At 47.9% G+C, this 14616-nt stretch overlaps 1 protein-coding gene across 2 annotated transcripts in view; it reads right to left on the bottom strand.

Moving 5' to 3' along the window:
• elmo3 (engulfment and cell motility 3) overlaps window positions 1–14616 on the bottom strand; it is a 248612-nt gene that overhangs the window by 110193 nt on the left and 123803 nt on the right. For both annotated transcript variants that reach the window (XM_072518566.1, XM_072518567.1), the window contains exon 8: window positions 4183–4334. In XM_072518566.1, the coding sequence (XP_072374667.1) occupies window positions 4183–4334 (152 nt within the window). The remainder of the gene's footprint in view (window positions 1–4182; window positions 4335–14616) is intronic.

The following is a 14616-nucleotide window of genomic DNA, read 5'->3' on the forward strand; positions in this document are numbered from 1 at the left end:
AATGGGCAGATACCCAGCAACACCAGCCAATGGGCAGTTACCCAGTAACACCAGCCAATGGGTAGATACCCAGTAACACCAGCCAATGGGCAGATACCCAGCAACACCAACCAATGGGCAGATACCCAGCAACACCAGCCAATGGGCAGATACCCAGCAACACCAGCCAATGGGCAGATACCCAGTAACACCAGCCAATGGGCAGATACCCAGTAACACTAGCCAATGGGCAGATACCCAGCAACACCAACCAATGGGCAGATACCCAGCAACACCAGCCAATGGGCAGATACCCAGCAACACCAGCCAATGGGCAGATACCCAGCAACACCAGCCAATGGGCAGATACCCAGCAACACCAGCCAATGGGCAGATACCCAGTAACACCAACCAATGGGCAGATACCCAGCAACACCAACCAATGGGCAGATACCCAGCAATACCAGCCAATGGGCAGATACCCAGCAACACCAGCCAATAGGCAGATACCCAGTAACACCAGCCAATGGGCTGATACCCAGTAACACCAGCCTTCGGGCAGATACCCAGTAACACCAGCCTTTGGGCAGATACCCAGTAACACCAGCCAATGCACTGTGAGACAACAGCATTACCCACGGGCAGATGCCCGCCAACATCACCCACGGACAGATACCCAGCAACACCAGCCAATAGGCAGATACCCAGCAACGCAGGCAGCACGGTAGCATGGTGGTTAGCACAATTGCTTCACAGCTCCAGGGTCCCAGGTTCGATTCCAGCTTGGGTTACTGTCTGTGCGGAGTCTGCACATCCTCCCCGTGTGTGCGTGGGTTTCCTCCGGGTGCTCCGGTTTCCTCCCACAGTCCAAAGATGTGCAGGTTAGGTGTATTGGCCATGATAAATTGCCCTTAGTGTCCAAAATTGCCCTTAGTGTTGGTTGGGGTTGCTGGGTTATGGGGATAGGGTGGAGGTGTTGGCCTTGGGTAGGGTGCTCTTTCCAAGAGCCGGTGCAGACTCGATGGGCCGAATGGCCTCCTTCTGCACTGTAAATTCTATGATTCTATGAACACCAACCAATGGGCAGATACCCAGCAACACCAGCCAATGGACCAATATCCAGCAACACCAACCAATGGGCAGATACCCAGTAACACCAGCCAATGGGCCAATATCCAGCAACACCAGCCAATGGGCAGATACCCAGCAACACCAGCCAATGCACTGTGAGACAACAGCATCACCTACGGACAGATACCCAGCAACACCAGCCAATGGGCCAATATCCAGCAACACCTGCCAATGGGCAGATACCCAGTAACACCAGCCAATGGGCCAATATCCAGCAACACCAGCCAATGGGCAGGTACCCAGCAACACCAGCCAATGGACAGATACCCAGTAACACCAGCCAATGGGCCAATACCCAGCAACACCAGCCAATGGGCCAATACCAGCAACACCAGCCAATGGGCAGATACCCAGTAACACCAGCCAATGGGCCAATACCCAGCAACACCAGCGAATGGGCAGATACCCAGTAACACCAGCCAATGGGCCAATACCCAGCAACACCAGCGAATGGGCAGATACCCAGTAACACCAACCAATGGGCAGATACCCAGTAACACCAGCCAATGCACTGTGAGACAACAGCATCACCCACGGGCAGATACCCGACAACATCACCAATGGGCAGATACCCAGCAACACCAGCCAATGGGCAGATACTCAGCAAAACCAGCCAATGGGCCAATACCCAGCAACACCAGCGAATGGGCAGATACCCAGCAACACCAGCCAATGGACAGATAGCAAAACCAACCAATGGGCAGATACCCAGCAACACCAGCCAATGGGCAGATACCCAGCAACACCAACCAATGGGCAGATACCCAGTAACACCAGCCAATGCACTCTGAGACAACAGCATCACCCACGGGCAGATACCCGACAACATCACCAATGGGCAGATACCCAGCAACACCAGCCAATGGGCAGATACTCAGCAGAACCAGCCAATGGGCCAATACCCAGCAACACCAGCGAATGGGCAGATACCCAGCAACACCAGCCAATGGACAGATAGCAAAACCAACCAATGGGCAGATACCCAGCAACACCAGCCAATGGGCAGATACCCAGTAACACTACCCAATGGGCAGATACCCAGCAACACCAGCCAATGGGCAGATACCCAGTAACACCAGCCAATGCACTGGGAGACAACAGCATCACCCACGGGCAGATACCCGACAACATCACCCAATGGGCAGATATCTGACAGCATCATGCAATGGGATAGTTGCTCCTAATTGAAATAGCAGTGACAATATGGAACTTGCTAACACATAGGAGTGGTTGATATGATTAACACAGATACCCTTATGGGAAACGTGGGTAACAACATGAAGGTGAGAGGGTGGATGTATTGACTGACTAATGGCTGGAATGTGGGGGAATGCTATGACATTAAACCTCCAGGAATACATTTAAACACAGTTGGCAACACTATAGTCAACATTTTAACAAACTGGGGCGGCACAGTGACGCAGAGGTTAGCACTGCTGCCTCACACCACCGAGGACCCGTGTTCGATCCTGGCCCCGGGTCGCTGTCCATGTGGAGGTTGCACTTCCTCCCCGTGTCTGCATGGGGTTCTTTTCGATGCTCCGGTTTCTTCCCACACTCCAAAGATGTGCAGGTCAGGTGGATTGGACAAGCTAAATTGCCCTTTCGTGTCCAAAAGGTTTAGGTGGGGTTACTGGGTTACGGGGATAGGGTGGTGGCATGGGTTTCAGTGAGGTGCTCTTTCCAAGGGCTGGTGCAGACCCGATGGGCAGAATGACCTCATCACACTATAAATTCTATGATAATTGCCCCTTAATTGGGAAAAAAAATTTAAAAACTAAAAGCATTAAAACAAACTGCATGCAATCTCCAAGCAGATCTTTAAAAAAAAGGGCACAGTATGGGTAACTAAAGAGAAGACAACTCGAGTGATTAATAGACCATCTCATAACTCAACAGGAAGGGTGAGTTTGTTTTGTTGTTGAGATGACAAAGTGACCTCTAGCCTGACAAACATTACTGACAGCCACAGAGCAATTCCAGCTCAGGTACTGGGGCATTTTATTGATTTTGTTCGACTTGACACGGGGCAATAATTCACAACCATTTTCAGGTAGGCCCGAGAGCACTTTAGAAAATGACGGAAAAGGTTATCCATCTCCTGCCTCGACAGGATCTTAGGGGGGAGGGGGGGAAATAAACACAGGTTGTGCAAGTCTTCAAGCATACAAGAACAGTGAATGGTAGAATCCTCAAGAGTATTGAAAGTCAGAGAGATCAAGGTGTACAGGTCCACAGGTCACTGAAAGGGGCAACACAGGTGGAGAAGGTAGTCAAGAAGGCATACGGCATGCTTGCCTTCATTGGCCGGGGCATGGAGTATAAGAATTGGCAAGTCATGTTGCAGCTGTATAGAACCTTAGTTAGGCCACACTTGGAGTATAGTGTTCAATTCTGGTCGCCACACTGCCAGAAAGATGTGGAGGCTTTAGAGAGGGTGCAGAAGAGATTTACCAGGATGTTGCCTGGTATGGAGGGCATTAGCTATGAGGAGCAGTTAAATAAACTCGGTTTGTTCTCACGGGAACAACGGAGGTTGACGGGTGACCTGATAGAGGTCTACAAAATTATGAGGGGCATAGACAGAGTGGATAGTCAGAGGCTTTTTCCCAGGGTAGAGGGGTCAATTACTAGGGAGCATAGGTTTAAGGTGCGAGGGGCAGGATTTAGAGGGGTACGAGGCAGGTTTTTTACACAGAGGGTAGTGGGTGCCTGGAACTCGCTGCTGGAGGAGGTGGTGGAAGCAGGGACGATAGTGACATTTAAGGGGCATCTTGACAAATACATGAATAGGATGGGAAGAGAGGGATAGGGACCCAGGAAGTGCAGAAGATTTTAGTTTAGGCAGGCAGCATGGTCGGCGCAGGCTTGGAGGGCCGAAGGGCCTGTTCCTGTGCTGTACTTTTCTTTGTTCTTGGTCTTTGTTCTTTTGGCACAGATACGTGACTGTAAGGTGCATGCACTCAAGTATGTAAGAGAGTTTGAAGTTTTGTGTCTGCATTAGATAAGGCTCCAAAAAATGGGAGCTGGCCCCGGAGGCAGGTGCACTCTTCAGGCCTTCCTGTTACTTACACCTGTAGGTGAGAGATGAGCTTGTCCAGAGTAACGTGTTTCTTAACCAGTTTGAACAAGTGGCTGCTGCTGAGCACCATACTCTCCAGAATGGCCAGGGACAACTGCTGGATCGATGCATCCATTGCAGACTTGTTCACAAACTCTGCAATCTACACACAAAAGCAGACATACACAACAGGTCAATAAGTTAGTGTCCCCCTTCAATGTCGATGTGTTATCCTTTTAACTCATTTTTGTTAGTAAATAACATGCATATGGAAGCTGAAACAATTTCCAATTGAATGCCAAATGTTAGCATAAAATAGTCCCAGGGCAGTAACAGCACGGGGTTAGATACATAGTAAAGCCCCCTCCACACTGTCCCCATCAAACACTCCCAGGCCAGGTACAGCACGAGGTTAGATATAGAATAAATCTCCCTTTACACTGTCCCCATCAAACACTCCCAGCCCAGGGTTAGATACATAGTAAAGCTCCCTCCACACTGTCCCCATTGTTGTGTTATGTAATTTGGAATAACACAAGCTGCCACTTGATGCAGTTTTGAGTAAAAGATGCTCCAGACTTTGAAGTGAGTTCAATGTGTTTTATTGAACGATTAGCACAGTTCTCAATGAGTTCGACTCTCTTCTAATCTAAATGGAGTAACTCAGTCTAACTGAACCAGCCTTGCTCTAAGCCACGTGCTGGGGTGTGATGCTGAGGATACGCCCTGCCTCACTCTGTAGATGTTGGTCTGTGGAAAGAGGTGGGGTGTGAGTGCCTCATCCCTTTTATAGTGAGATACTACCCCCAGGTGTCCTGACTGCTCATTGGTCGTGTCCTACCCTATGTGTTCATTAGCTGCATGTTTGCATATCATGACACCCATCAAACACTCCCAGGACAGGTACAGCATAGGGATAGATGCAGAATAAAGCTCCCTCTACACTGTCCCCATCAAACACTCCCAGGACAGGTACAGCACAGGGATAGATACAGAGTAAAGCTCCCTCTACACTGTCCCTATCGAACACTCCCAGGACAGATACAGCACGGGGTTAGATACAGAGTAAAGCTCCCTCTACACTATCACCAACAAAAATTCCCAGGACAGACACAGCACAGTACTAGATGCAGAGAAAAAGTCCCCCTACACTGTCCCCATCAAACACTCCCAGGACAGTTACAGCACGGGGTTAGATGCAGAGTAAAGTCCTCGCTACACTGTCCCCATCAAACATTCCCAGGGCTTGTACAGCGCGGGGTTAGATACAAAGTAAAGCTCCCTCTAATCTGTCCCCAACAAACATTCCCAGGGCAGGTGCAGCACGGGGTTAGATACAGCGTAAAGGTCCCTCTACACTGTACCCATCAAACACTCCCAGGACAGGTACAGCATGTGGTTAGATACAGAGTCCTACTCTATGTGTTCATTAGCTGCATGTTTGCATATCATGACACTCATCAAACACTCCCAGGATAGGTACAGCACAGGGATAGATACAGAATAAAGTTCCCTCTACACTGTCCCCACTGAACACTCCCAGGACAGGTACAGCACGGGGTTAGATGCTCCCTCTACACTAGCCCCAACAAAAATTCCCAGGAAAGGCACAGCACGGTACTAGATGCAGAGAAAAAGGTCCCCCTACACTGTCCCCATCAAACACTCCCTGGACAGTTAAAGCACGGGGTTAGATACAAAGTAAAGTTCCCTCTACACTGTCCCCAACAAACATTCCCAGGGCAGGTGCAGCACGGGTTTAGATACAGAGTAAAGCTCCCTCTACGCTGTCCCCATCAAACACCCCCAGGACAGGTATAGCACAGGGTTACATATAGAGTAAAACTCCTTCTACATTGTCCCCATCAAACATTCCCAGGGCTTGTATAGCACGGGGTTAGATACAGAGTAAAATTCCCTCTACACTGTCCTCATCAAACACACTCAGGTATAGCATGGGGTTAGATACAGAGTAAAACTCCTACACTGTCCCCATTGTGGTGATGTGCATCAATGTAAATGCATGTAGGCTAGATAGACACTAGAGGGAGCACCAAAGACATCTCACACACACACTCAACCAATAGATCAGTTAGATAGGACAGGACCAATAGACATTCACGATACACAAGGAGGTGACACTACCACAGGGGGGCATGACACCACCCATATATAAAGGACACCACACACATGATCTGCCTCTTTCCAGTGGAGACAGTCAGTGAGTACAGACACAGGGTTGATTCAATATTAGACCCACCACGTGGATTGCAGCAACTGGTTAGTCAATCTGGGTAGCTATAGTAGGATTAGCAGTAGTGTCAAACCCGAGTAATAGAAGTGTAAATAGTTTAATAAACGTGTTGAAGTTATCTCCACGTCTGAACCTTCCTTTGTCAAGTGCACCACAAGGAAGCCGCTTATGTTCCATCTACAACATAACAAATCACCCATCAAACACACGCAGGCCAGGTACAGCATGGAGTTAGATACAGAGTAAAGCTCCCTCTACACTGTCCCCATCAAACTCCCAAGGCAAGTACTGCATGGCGTTAGATAAAGAGTAAAGCTCCCTCTGCATTGTCACGATAACTACACCCAGGGCAGGTGCAGCATGGGAACAGGTATAGCACAGGGTTAGATATAGTGTATAGCACCCTCTACACTGTCCTCTCAAAAAAACCCAGTCCAGGAACAGCAGAGACTAGATTCACAGTAAAGCTTCCTATGCACTGTCACAACAATGGTAAGACAATAAGGTGCAGGAGCAGAAGCATAATATTCAGCTCATTGAATCTGCTCTGCCATAATCCTCAACTCCACGCTCCCACCTTGTCCCCATAACCCTCGCTTCTCCTGCTGATCAAAAATTTGTCTATCTCTGCCTTGAACATACTTAATGACTGAGCCTCTCCAGCTTGCTGCAGTAAAGAATTCCACAGATTCACTACCCTGAGAGAAAAAATTCCTCACCTCCTCAGTTCAACTGCAGAAAAGTCCTCCTACTGCATCAGGAGCTCGCAGGGTGAGAACCAACTGGTTTCATTCTCAGCTTCATTCTCATTGCTGTTTCTTCGAGGCCGGGTACATTGGGTTTATATTCTCTGGATTTTAGAAGAATCCATAGAATCCCTAGTGCATTAGGAGGCCATTCGACCCATCGAGTTTGCACCAATCCTCTGATAGAGCACCTTATCTATGCCTCCCCCACACTATCCCCGTAACCCTACGAGGAGCATCGGGACACCCTGTCGCTGTGATAGGTGCCGTGTCAATCCATGTTATTCCATTCTGCTCAAAACATCCTCGGGTCCGCACATCATTTGAAACCATGCAATTACAAACATACAAACAGACAAAATAGAAGTAGGCCACTCGGCCCCTCGATCCTGCTCCGCCATTCAATAAGATCCTGGCTGATGTAATTGTAACTTCAGCCCCACATTCCTGCCAACCACCGATAATCTTTCACCCCTTGTTAACCAAGAATCTATCTAGCTCTGCCTTAAAGGTATCCAAAGATTCTGCTTCCACTGCCTTTTGAGGAACAGAATCCTCAAGAGAAAAAAATGTCTCCTCATCTCTGCCCTCAATGAGTTAATCCTTACTTTTAAACAGCGAACTTTAGTTTTACACTTCCCCCACAAGAGGAAACATCCTCTCCACATCCACTCTGTCAATACCCCTCAGCAATGCCAGCAGCATGGCCCGCTCCCTCCCCCACCCCCTGATTGTGGCAGCGCTGGACACAGTCCGCAGCCGCCACGCCAGGTTCATGAAAACTGAGAGCACACGTGCCCCGCGCAGTCGGGAACTCAGTCCATCGGAGGCGGAGCATCGGGGGAGGGCCTTCAGGTAACTTCATGAGGCCATCACAACGGCGTGTGGTGTACTCCTCGACGATGCCGTTTTGGAGGGGGTGGAGCATCCAAAAACAGGCACCGGTCCCGATACGGTCATAATAAGGGACTCTCCGCCCATTCGCCGATTACAAAATCGGCATCAGGGAACGGAGTATCCTGCCCAAGGGCTCTGTCCCCACAGCTCTCTCTTTGAAGTTCCAAAGACTCACAACCCACTGAGAGGAGAAATTCCTCAAATTGGCACCCCTTTATTCTGAGACCAAGCCCTCTGGTTCTAGATTCTCCCGTGTGGGGAAACATCCTCTCAGCATTTAGCCCTTAAGAATCCGATAGGTTTCAATGAGATCACCTCTCATTCTTCTGGATTCCAATGAGTAGAGTCCCAGCATGTTTAACCTTTTCTCATAAGACAATCCCTCCATCCCAGGAATCATCCTAAGTGAACCTTCTCTGAAACAACTCCAATGAACTAATACCTTTCCTTCAATAAAGGGGCCAAAACTGCTCAGTAGTCCAGATGTGCTTTCACCAGTACCTTGTATAGTTGCAGCAAGACTTCCCTACTTTTATATTCCAACCCCCTTGAAATAAGGGCCAACATTCCATTCGCCGACCTGATTACCTGCTACCCCTGTGTGCTAGCTTTCTGTGTTTCTTGCACAAGTACACCCCAAGACCCTTTGTGTTGCAGCTTTCTGTAGTATTTCTCCATTTAAATAATGGTGTTCTTTTGTTCTCTGTTCCAAAATAAATAACTTCACATTTTCCCACATTATAATCCATCTGCCAACTTTTTGCCCACTTGCTTAACCTATCAATAATCAATATCTCTTTGTATCCCTCTCATGGGCCAATAAATTAGTCAGACACAATTTCTCTTTTATGAAGCTGTTGCTCGGTTTACTTGCTATAAATATGGCGGTTAATAAGGTCGCCTTTCTTAATCCTAATTATGAGTATGCTTTCAGAGTTGCCAGGTATCTCTCGATACCGCCACAAGGTTTTAACCCAAATACCGATCAAAGAGCCAATACAACGTTAGTTAGTTCAAAGTCAATGGTATTTATTTACACACAGTATGATCTATTCATGCACAATAACACTTCAGGCTAAACTATCTCTATCACTAATACCTATACTTAACTTCGGGTGCTCACTTAGGTCAGAGGAACAATGGCCGTTGTTCGAATATGAAGCTGTTGGGTTCGAAGAGGTAACAGGGGTACAGCTAAGGTTATCCGTCTGGTAGCGAGCGTTGACCTTGAACTTACTTGCTTCTGGTGGATGCTGGTGTAGGGGTCTCTCTGCTTGAGAGCCAAATCCAAGAGAGTGAACCTTTCGCGGGGGTTCCTTCTTATACTTGGAGTGGCTTTGCGCGCTTTTAGGCGGGCCTCAAGCTTGGTCCCAATTAATTGGGCAGCTTCTTGATCATTGTCATCAATCTAAGCTAATAAAGGGGCGGGTGCCTTGATGGCTGGGCATGTCCTAAGTGGCCGTTGGCCTTGCTTTGTTTGTGTCTTCTGGATGGGGTAGTGACGCCGGAATGTCTGAGACAGTATCGGCTACCTGAGCACTCATTCTTGGTTTCCCGGAGATGGGCCATCAATGTGTAAATCGACCAAGAGTTTCAGTTCCGTCTGCAGACTGCCTTCCAAATATACATTCAGGCTCTGTGCCTGCTTGTTGCTTTGTATTTTTCCCTATAGGCTCTGCGAGTGTCCATTTTGTATACAGAAAGTGGCCATCCCAGATGGTTACACTCCCTCCTTGTGATCCTCAATGCGAAGCGTGAAGGATCATATTACTGAATCTTCTTTGTTCTCTGCCTAAGTCGAGCACCCGCAATCAAGGACAGATTCTATTCTACTCTGTCCGATGGATTGGAATCTTTACCTAAATTGCTTTATGCACATCACATTATTATAAAATTCTAAGGGGCGCTATGACATTCAGGCATGCATTACATTTCATTTTAATTTAAACTATCCTTAGTCAATTAAAAGAATTTACAAACAGTATAAGCTATATAATAGCAGCATTGCATCTCTCTGTATCTTGGCGGTCAAGTATAAAATTTCACATCTTTCTTTTATTAGAACAAACAAAAAATTAGTCAATGCACTTTATTTACTTAGAGAGAGTGGGGGGTTTGCTGGAGTCTAAAAATAGGGGGTCTGAGTGTATATACCGGAGTGCGGGAGGCTTTTCTTCGCCATTTCTGAAGTCTCAGTTCTGGATGACACTGCAGAGTATTGCTATGACTAATAGGGCTTCTACGATGTATGAAAGGGAATACCATTTTATAAGGTTGTCACACCAGGTTGGTGTGTCAGTGGCTTCTCTGGGTGTAGTGTGTGGCAGGGATGGGAAACATTCACGGCCTGTGGGGTAGGGGTCGGGGGGTCGCGTCCTTGCGCAACTGTAGTGATCCCATGAAGATCCAAATGTAGGTCATGATGTCTGTCTTCATGTTCTCTTTTTCCTTCTTGGTCTTCCTCTGTCTTCTGTTGTTCTGGATTTCCTGTGGACACAAGCATAATATCTGTTATTACCTTGTTTAAGATCTCGTATGTCTGTCTGTCTCTCCTTTTATTATCAATTGCCCATTAGAATTGTCACCATATGTGACTCCCTCATTTTATTTTAAACCAAATATTTTTGGGGACAAGATATCCGAAAAAGAAAATACTGTCACAGTGCGAGCAGTCTCACAGTCTGTGTGTTCGATGCGGTGAGTGGACGGACAATTCCTCCATCCTGCAGCAAAGCGTTCCATCCAAGTATTTGAGAATGTAAATAGCATGTGGGATAGCGACCTGAGGGTCGCCGGAAAACAAACAAAACATGTGGCAAAGAGCATTCTTTAAACCACAGACTAAAAGAACAGAAAAAGAGTTTCGAACCAAAAGATCCGAATGGGGTGCGTATGGGCCAAGAATGGGTGGAATCCCCGGGTAGGATGGTGACCAGTGCCGTAGGTGCACTACCTGAGTGTAGCTGACCAGATGGGGGTCCTCAGGCAGGGCAGGGAACAAGTCCATTACTCCACTGCCTGGGTGACCGGACAAGAACGGAAAGAATTTGTGTTCATCATGAATAAGTTTGTTCTTATGATTGCCGTCGAATCAGAAGAGTAGTTATGGCTGTATCAAAATGTGGCGTGGGGCCATGAATAAACGTTATCAAAGGGTCGTACATGAAACAAACATTTAACATTTAAAAACAGCAAACTAAAGTAACAAAATCGGGCAGGCTCCATCAGAGAGAAGGACACTGTAAATCTCAATCGATTCCTTTTTACCATCATTTGGACACCTCATTGCTCTGTAGCAAAAAGAGTCGCAAAGGGGCTTGTCTGGTGGGAGTCAAACTCTGAGTCATCATCTTCTCCCGGTTGCCACACTCGTGACTGGAGTAGCTGTGCCAAGGCTGCTTGGGGCGATGTGGGGTCTATCTCAGCGTTACGGGTGAGTCTGTAGGAATTGTCGCGGTGCCAATGCTTAGTGTCTAGGTTGGAGGCGGTAGGGGGCAATCCATAGTCATCGGGCGGTGGGTCCAGCTCAGGGGCTTTTATACAAGTAGTCTCAAATGTGTTGAACGTGTCCTGTTCGGAGTCGCTGGGAGTGGGGCCTGGTGCAGAATTGAAATCGTGTGGCGGTTCCATGGGGTCTAATGCATCAGTGCTGTCGCTGTCGCTCTCGGTGGTGGTCGAATGAAGGGAGAGGTGGAGTCGTGCCTCTGGGGGTGGAGTCGAAGTAGTGTCCGAGGATGGGCTGACTGGTTGGGGGAGGGTAGGAATAGGTCGTCCATTGGCGGAGCTGTGTTCGTCTGCTGCTGCCAGTGAGATGTGGTGTGAGTGGTTGTTCTGTGTGCCATAAGCCTTAAGCTGGTTTATATGAAACCATCCTGACTTGCCATTGGGATAAGTGATCTTATAAACAGAGGGGCTGACTTTATCTGAAATGGAGAAGTGTCCTGCGAATTTGGGGGAAAGAAATGAACTGGTGTTGTACAAGGAGAGCATGACCTGCTGCCCTACTGAAAGTTCTGTGTCATGTACTGTCTTGTCGAAACATACCTTGTTTCTTTCGTGTACCAAGCCTAACAGCTGCAGCGAGCTGGGCTGCTTTAACATTGTCGAGAATTTGCTGTACTGCTTTCTCATGGGTGAGGGCGGTGACTGTGGGGCTGGCCAAATCAAGCCCTAACAAGTATTCCGTGCCCTTCATGGGTTGTCCGGTCATGAGGGTGTGGGGCGTGTATCCTGTTGAAGTGGATATCGTGTTCCTCATGAACATGAGTGCAAAGGGGAGAACTGTGTCCCATGTGGTATTGTGCTGTTGCACCATTTTCCTGAGGGTGGCCTTGAGGGTTCGATTCATTCTCTCTACGATGCCGCTTGATTGGGGGTGATCGGCAATATGGAATTTTTGTCGGATGCCGAGGACATTTTTCATGATGTGTCCTGGAAATGTGAGCCTTGTTCTGACTTGTGAAGATGTGCTGCATTAGGATCTTGGCTGTCGTTTTAGCCGTGTTAGTTCTAGATGGAAACACTTCCACCCATTTCATGAAGGTGTCGATTACTACCAACACATACTTAGAACCATCCTTGCAGGGGGGTAGCGGTCCTATGTAATCAATCTGTATATTCGTCCAGGGGCCATTAACAGGGCGGGTGTGACTGAGTTGACCTTCCCGCGCATACCTGTCTGGATTGTTCTGGGCGCAGATTAAACAATTTTCAATGTAATGCGTTACATTGGATTTTAAATCGGGCCACCAGCAGAGAGGTCTGAGGTGGGCAAGGGTTTCTTCTATCCCCTGATGTCCATGGTTGTCATGGAATTGGCAGATAATTTGGTTTCTATCTTGGTGGGGACCACATAAATACCATATTTTAAAATTATGCCGTCGTGTGCTGTTAAAGTGTTTCTGTACTTATCGTAGGGGGCTGGAAAGTTACCTTTTAAAACTTCCCTGAGCTTTTCGTCTTCCTTTTGGGCTTGAGCTAAATCTTGGATATTGGACTGCGAGACCTGGACCCCTACTCTCGGGGGATTCCAAAAGTGACCGTGTCTGGAACCTGCCTTTGCTAGGGCGTCTGCCTTAACGTTACCAGGGGGAGGAAGAACGATGGTGGCTACGGACTTTAATGATACCGTATTTACGATCTTTTGCTGTCTTGAGGATATGCTGGAGTAATGGGACTGAGGGTAGGGGCTTTCCATCAGCGGATACAAAACTTCTAGATTCCCATAGGGGTAGGAACTCCGTTAAACTATTGCAGACACATAGGCTGTCGGAGTATATGTCGGCTGGGGTTGGGAACAAGTCGGGGTGCTCTACAATGTATGCTACGGCTGCTAATTCTGCTGCCTGCAAACCTAGATGTCCAGGCAATTTGAGTGATATCTCCTCTAACGCGCGTCCCTGCGCGTCCTCTACATAAATGCCACAACCAGTGATTCGTTTACCATTTAAAACCGTGGAGGAGCCATCCACATAAATCTTAAGAGGTGCACCTGTGTCTGTGGGCTGGGGTCTCTGGGGTGTAGTGCCTGGTTTTGGGGTAGATGATTTGGGTACAAAGAGTTCTGTATTGTGCCTGGTGGTAATGATCTAACACTCATGTGGGGTGCCTGCGCACTGTAAATTATCTGCGAGAAACATGTGTGTCTTAGTCCTTTTAACCGTAATGTCCCGTCCTTGTAGGAGTAGGGTCCATCGTGCTGCGCGAATTTGGCTGACTGTGCCGTCCTTTAGTCTACCGTCTAGTAGAAATTGGTTGGGGTGTGCTCTGTTAAAATGGTTACAGGGTTGAGTCCTGTTATGTACGCAAAGTACTGAACAGCCCAAAAAACTGTGAGCAAGTGCCTTTCGCAGGCAGAAAATCCTTGCTCTACTGGATCGAGAACTCGCGAGGCGTATGCTAAACCATCGTGTCTTTCCTGGAGGAGCACGGCCGAAAGGGTTCGGTCAGTGGTTGCAACCTCAATTGTGTATGGGGAGAGTGCGTCTGGGACCTGTAATGTGGGAGCTGTGCTGAGGGCTCGTTTTAATGCATCCACAGCATCCGTGTGCTGTGGAAGCCATTCCCATGGGGCTTGCTTTTTTAGGAAAGAGGGGCTGCCTTTGTGGCAAAACCGTCTATGTGGTTCCTGCAGTAGTCAACCAGTCCTAGAAATGACTGGAGGGCTGTGACATTATGGGGCAAGGGTAATTTAACAATGGAGTCAATGTGTTTCTGCTCAATCTCACGTTTGACATGGGTGATTACTGTGCCTAAAAAAATGACCTTTTCTTGGAGAATCTGGGCCTTTTTGGGGTTAACCTTACATCCGATTTCGTGAAGGAATCCTAACAATTCGGATAGAAGCGAAATGTGCTCTCCCTTAGTGTCTGTCTGTAGAAGCAAGTCATCTACATACTGGACAAGGCAATCGGGTCGGGAAAATTTAGCGAATCCATTCGCCAATTGTTGGTGGAAAATGGAGGGGGAGTTGTGGAAGTCTTGTGGTAGGCACATCCACGTGAATTGCTGTCCCTGGAAGGTGAAAGCAAATTTGTATTGGCACGCTT

The sequence above is a fragment of the Scyliorhinus torazame genome, chromosome 10 (genome assembly GCF_047496885.1).
Source record: "Scyliorhinus torazame isolate Kashiwa2021f chromosome 10, sScyTor2.1, whole genome shotgun sequence".
NCBI classification, from domain to species: Eukaryota; Metazoa; Chordata; class Chondrichthyes; order Carcharhiniformes; family Scyliorhinidae; genus Scyliorhinus; species Scyliorhinus torazame.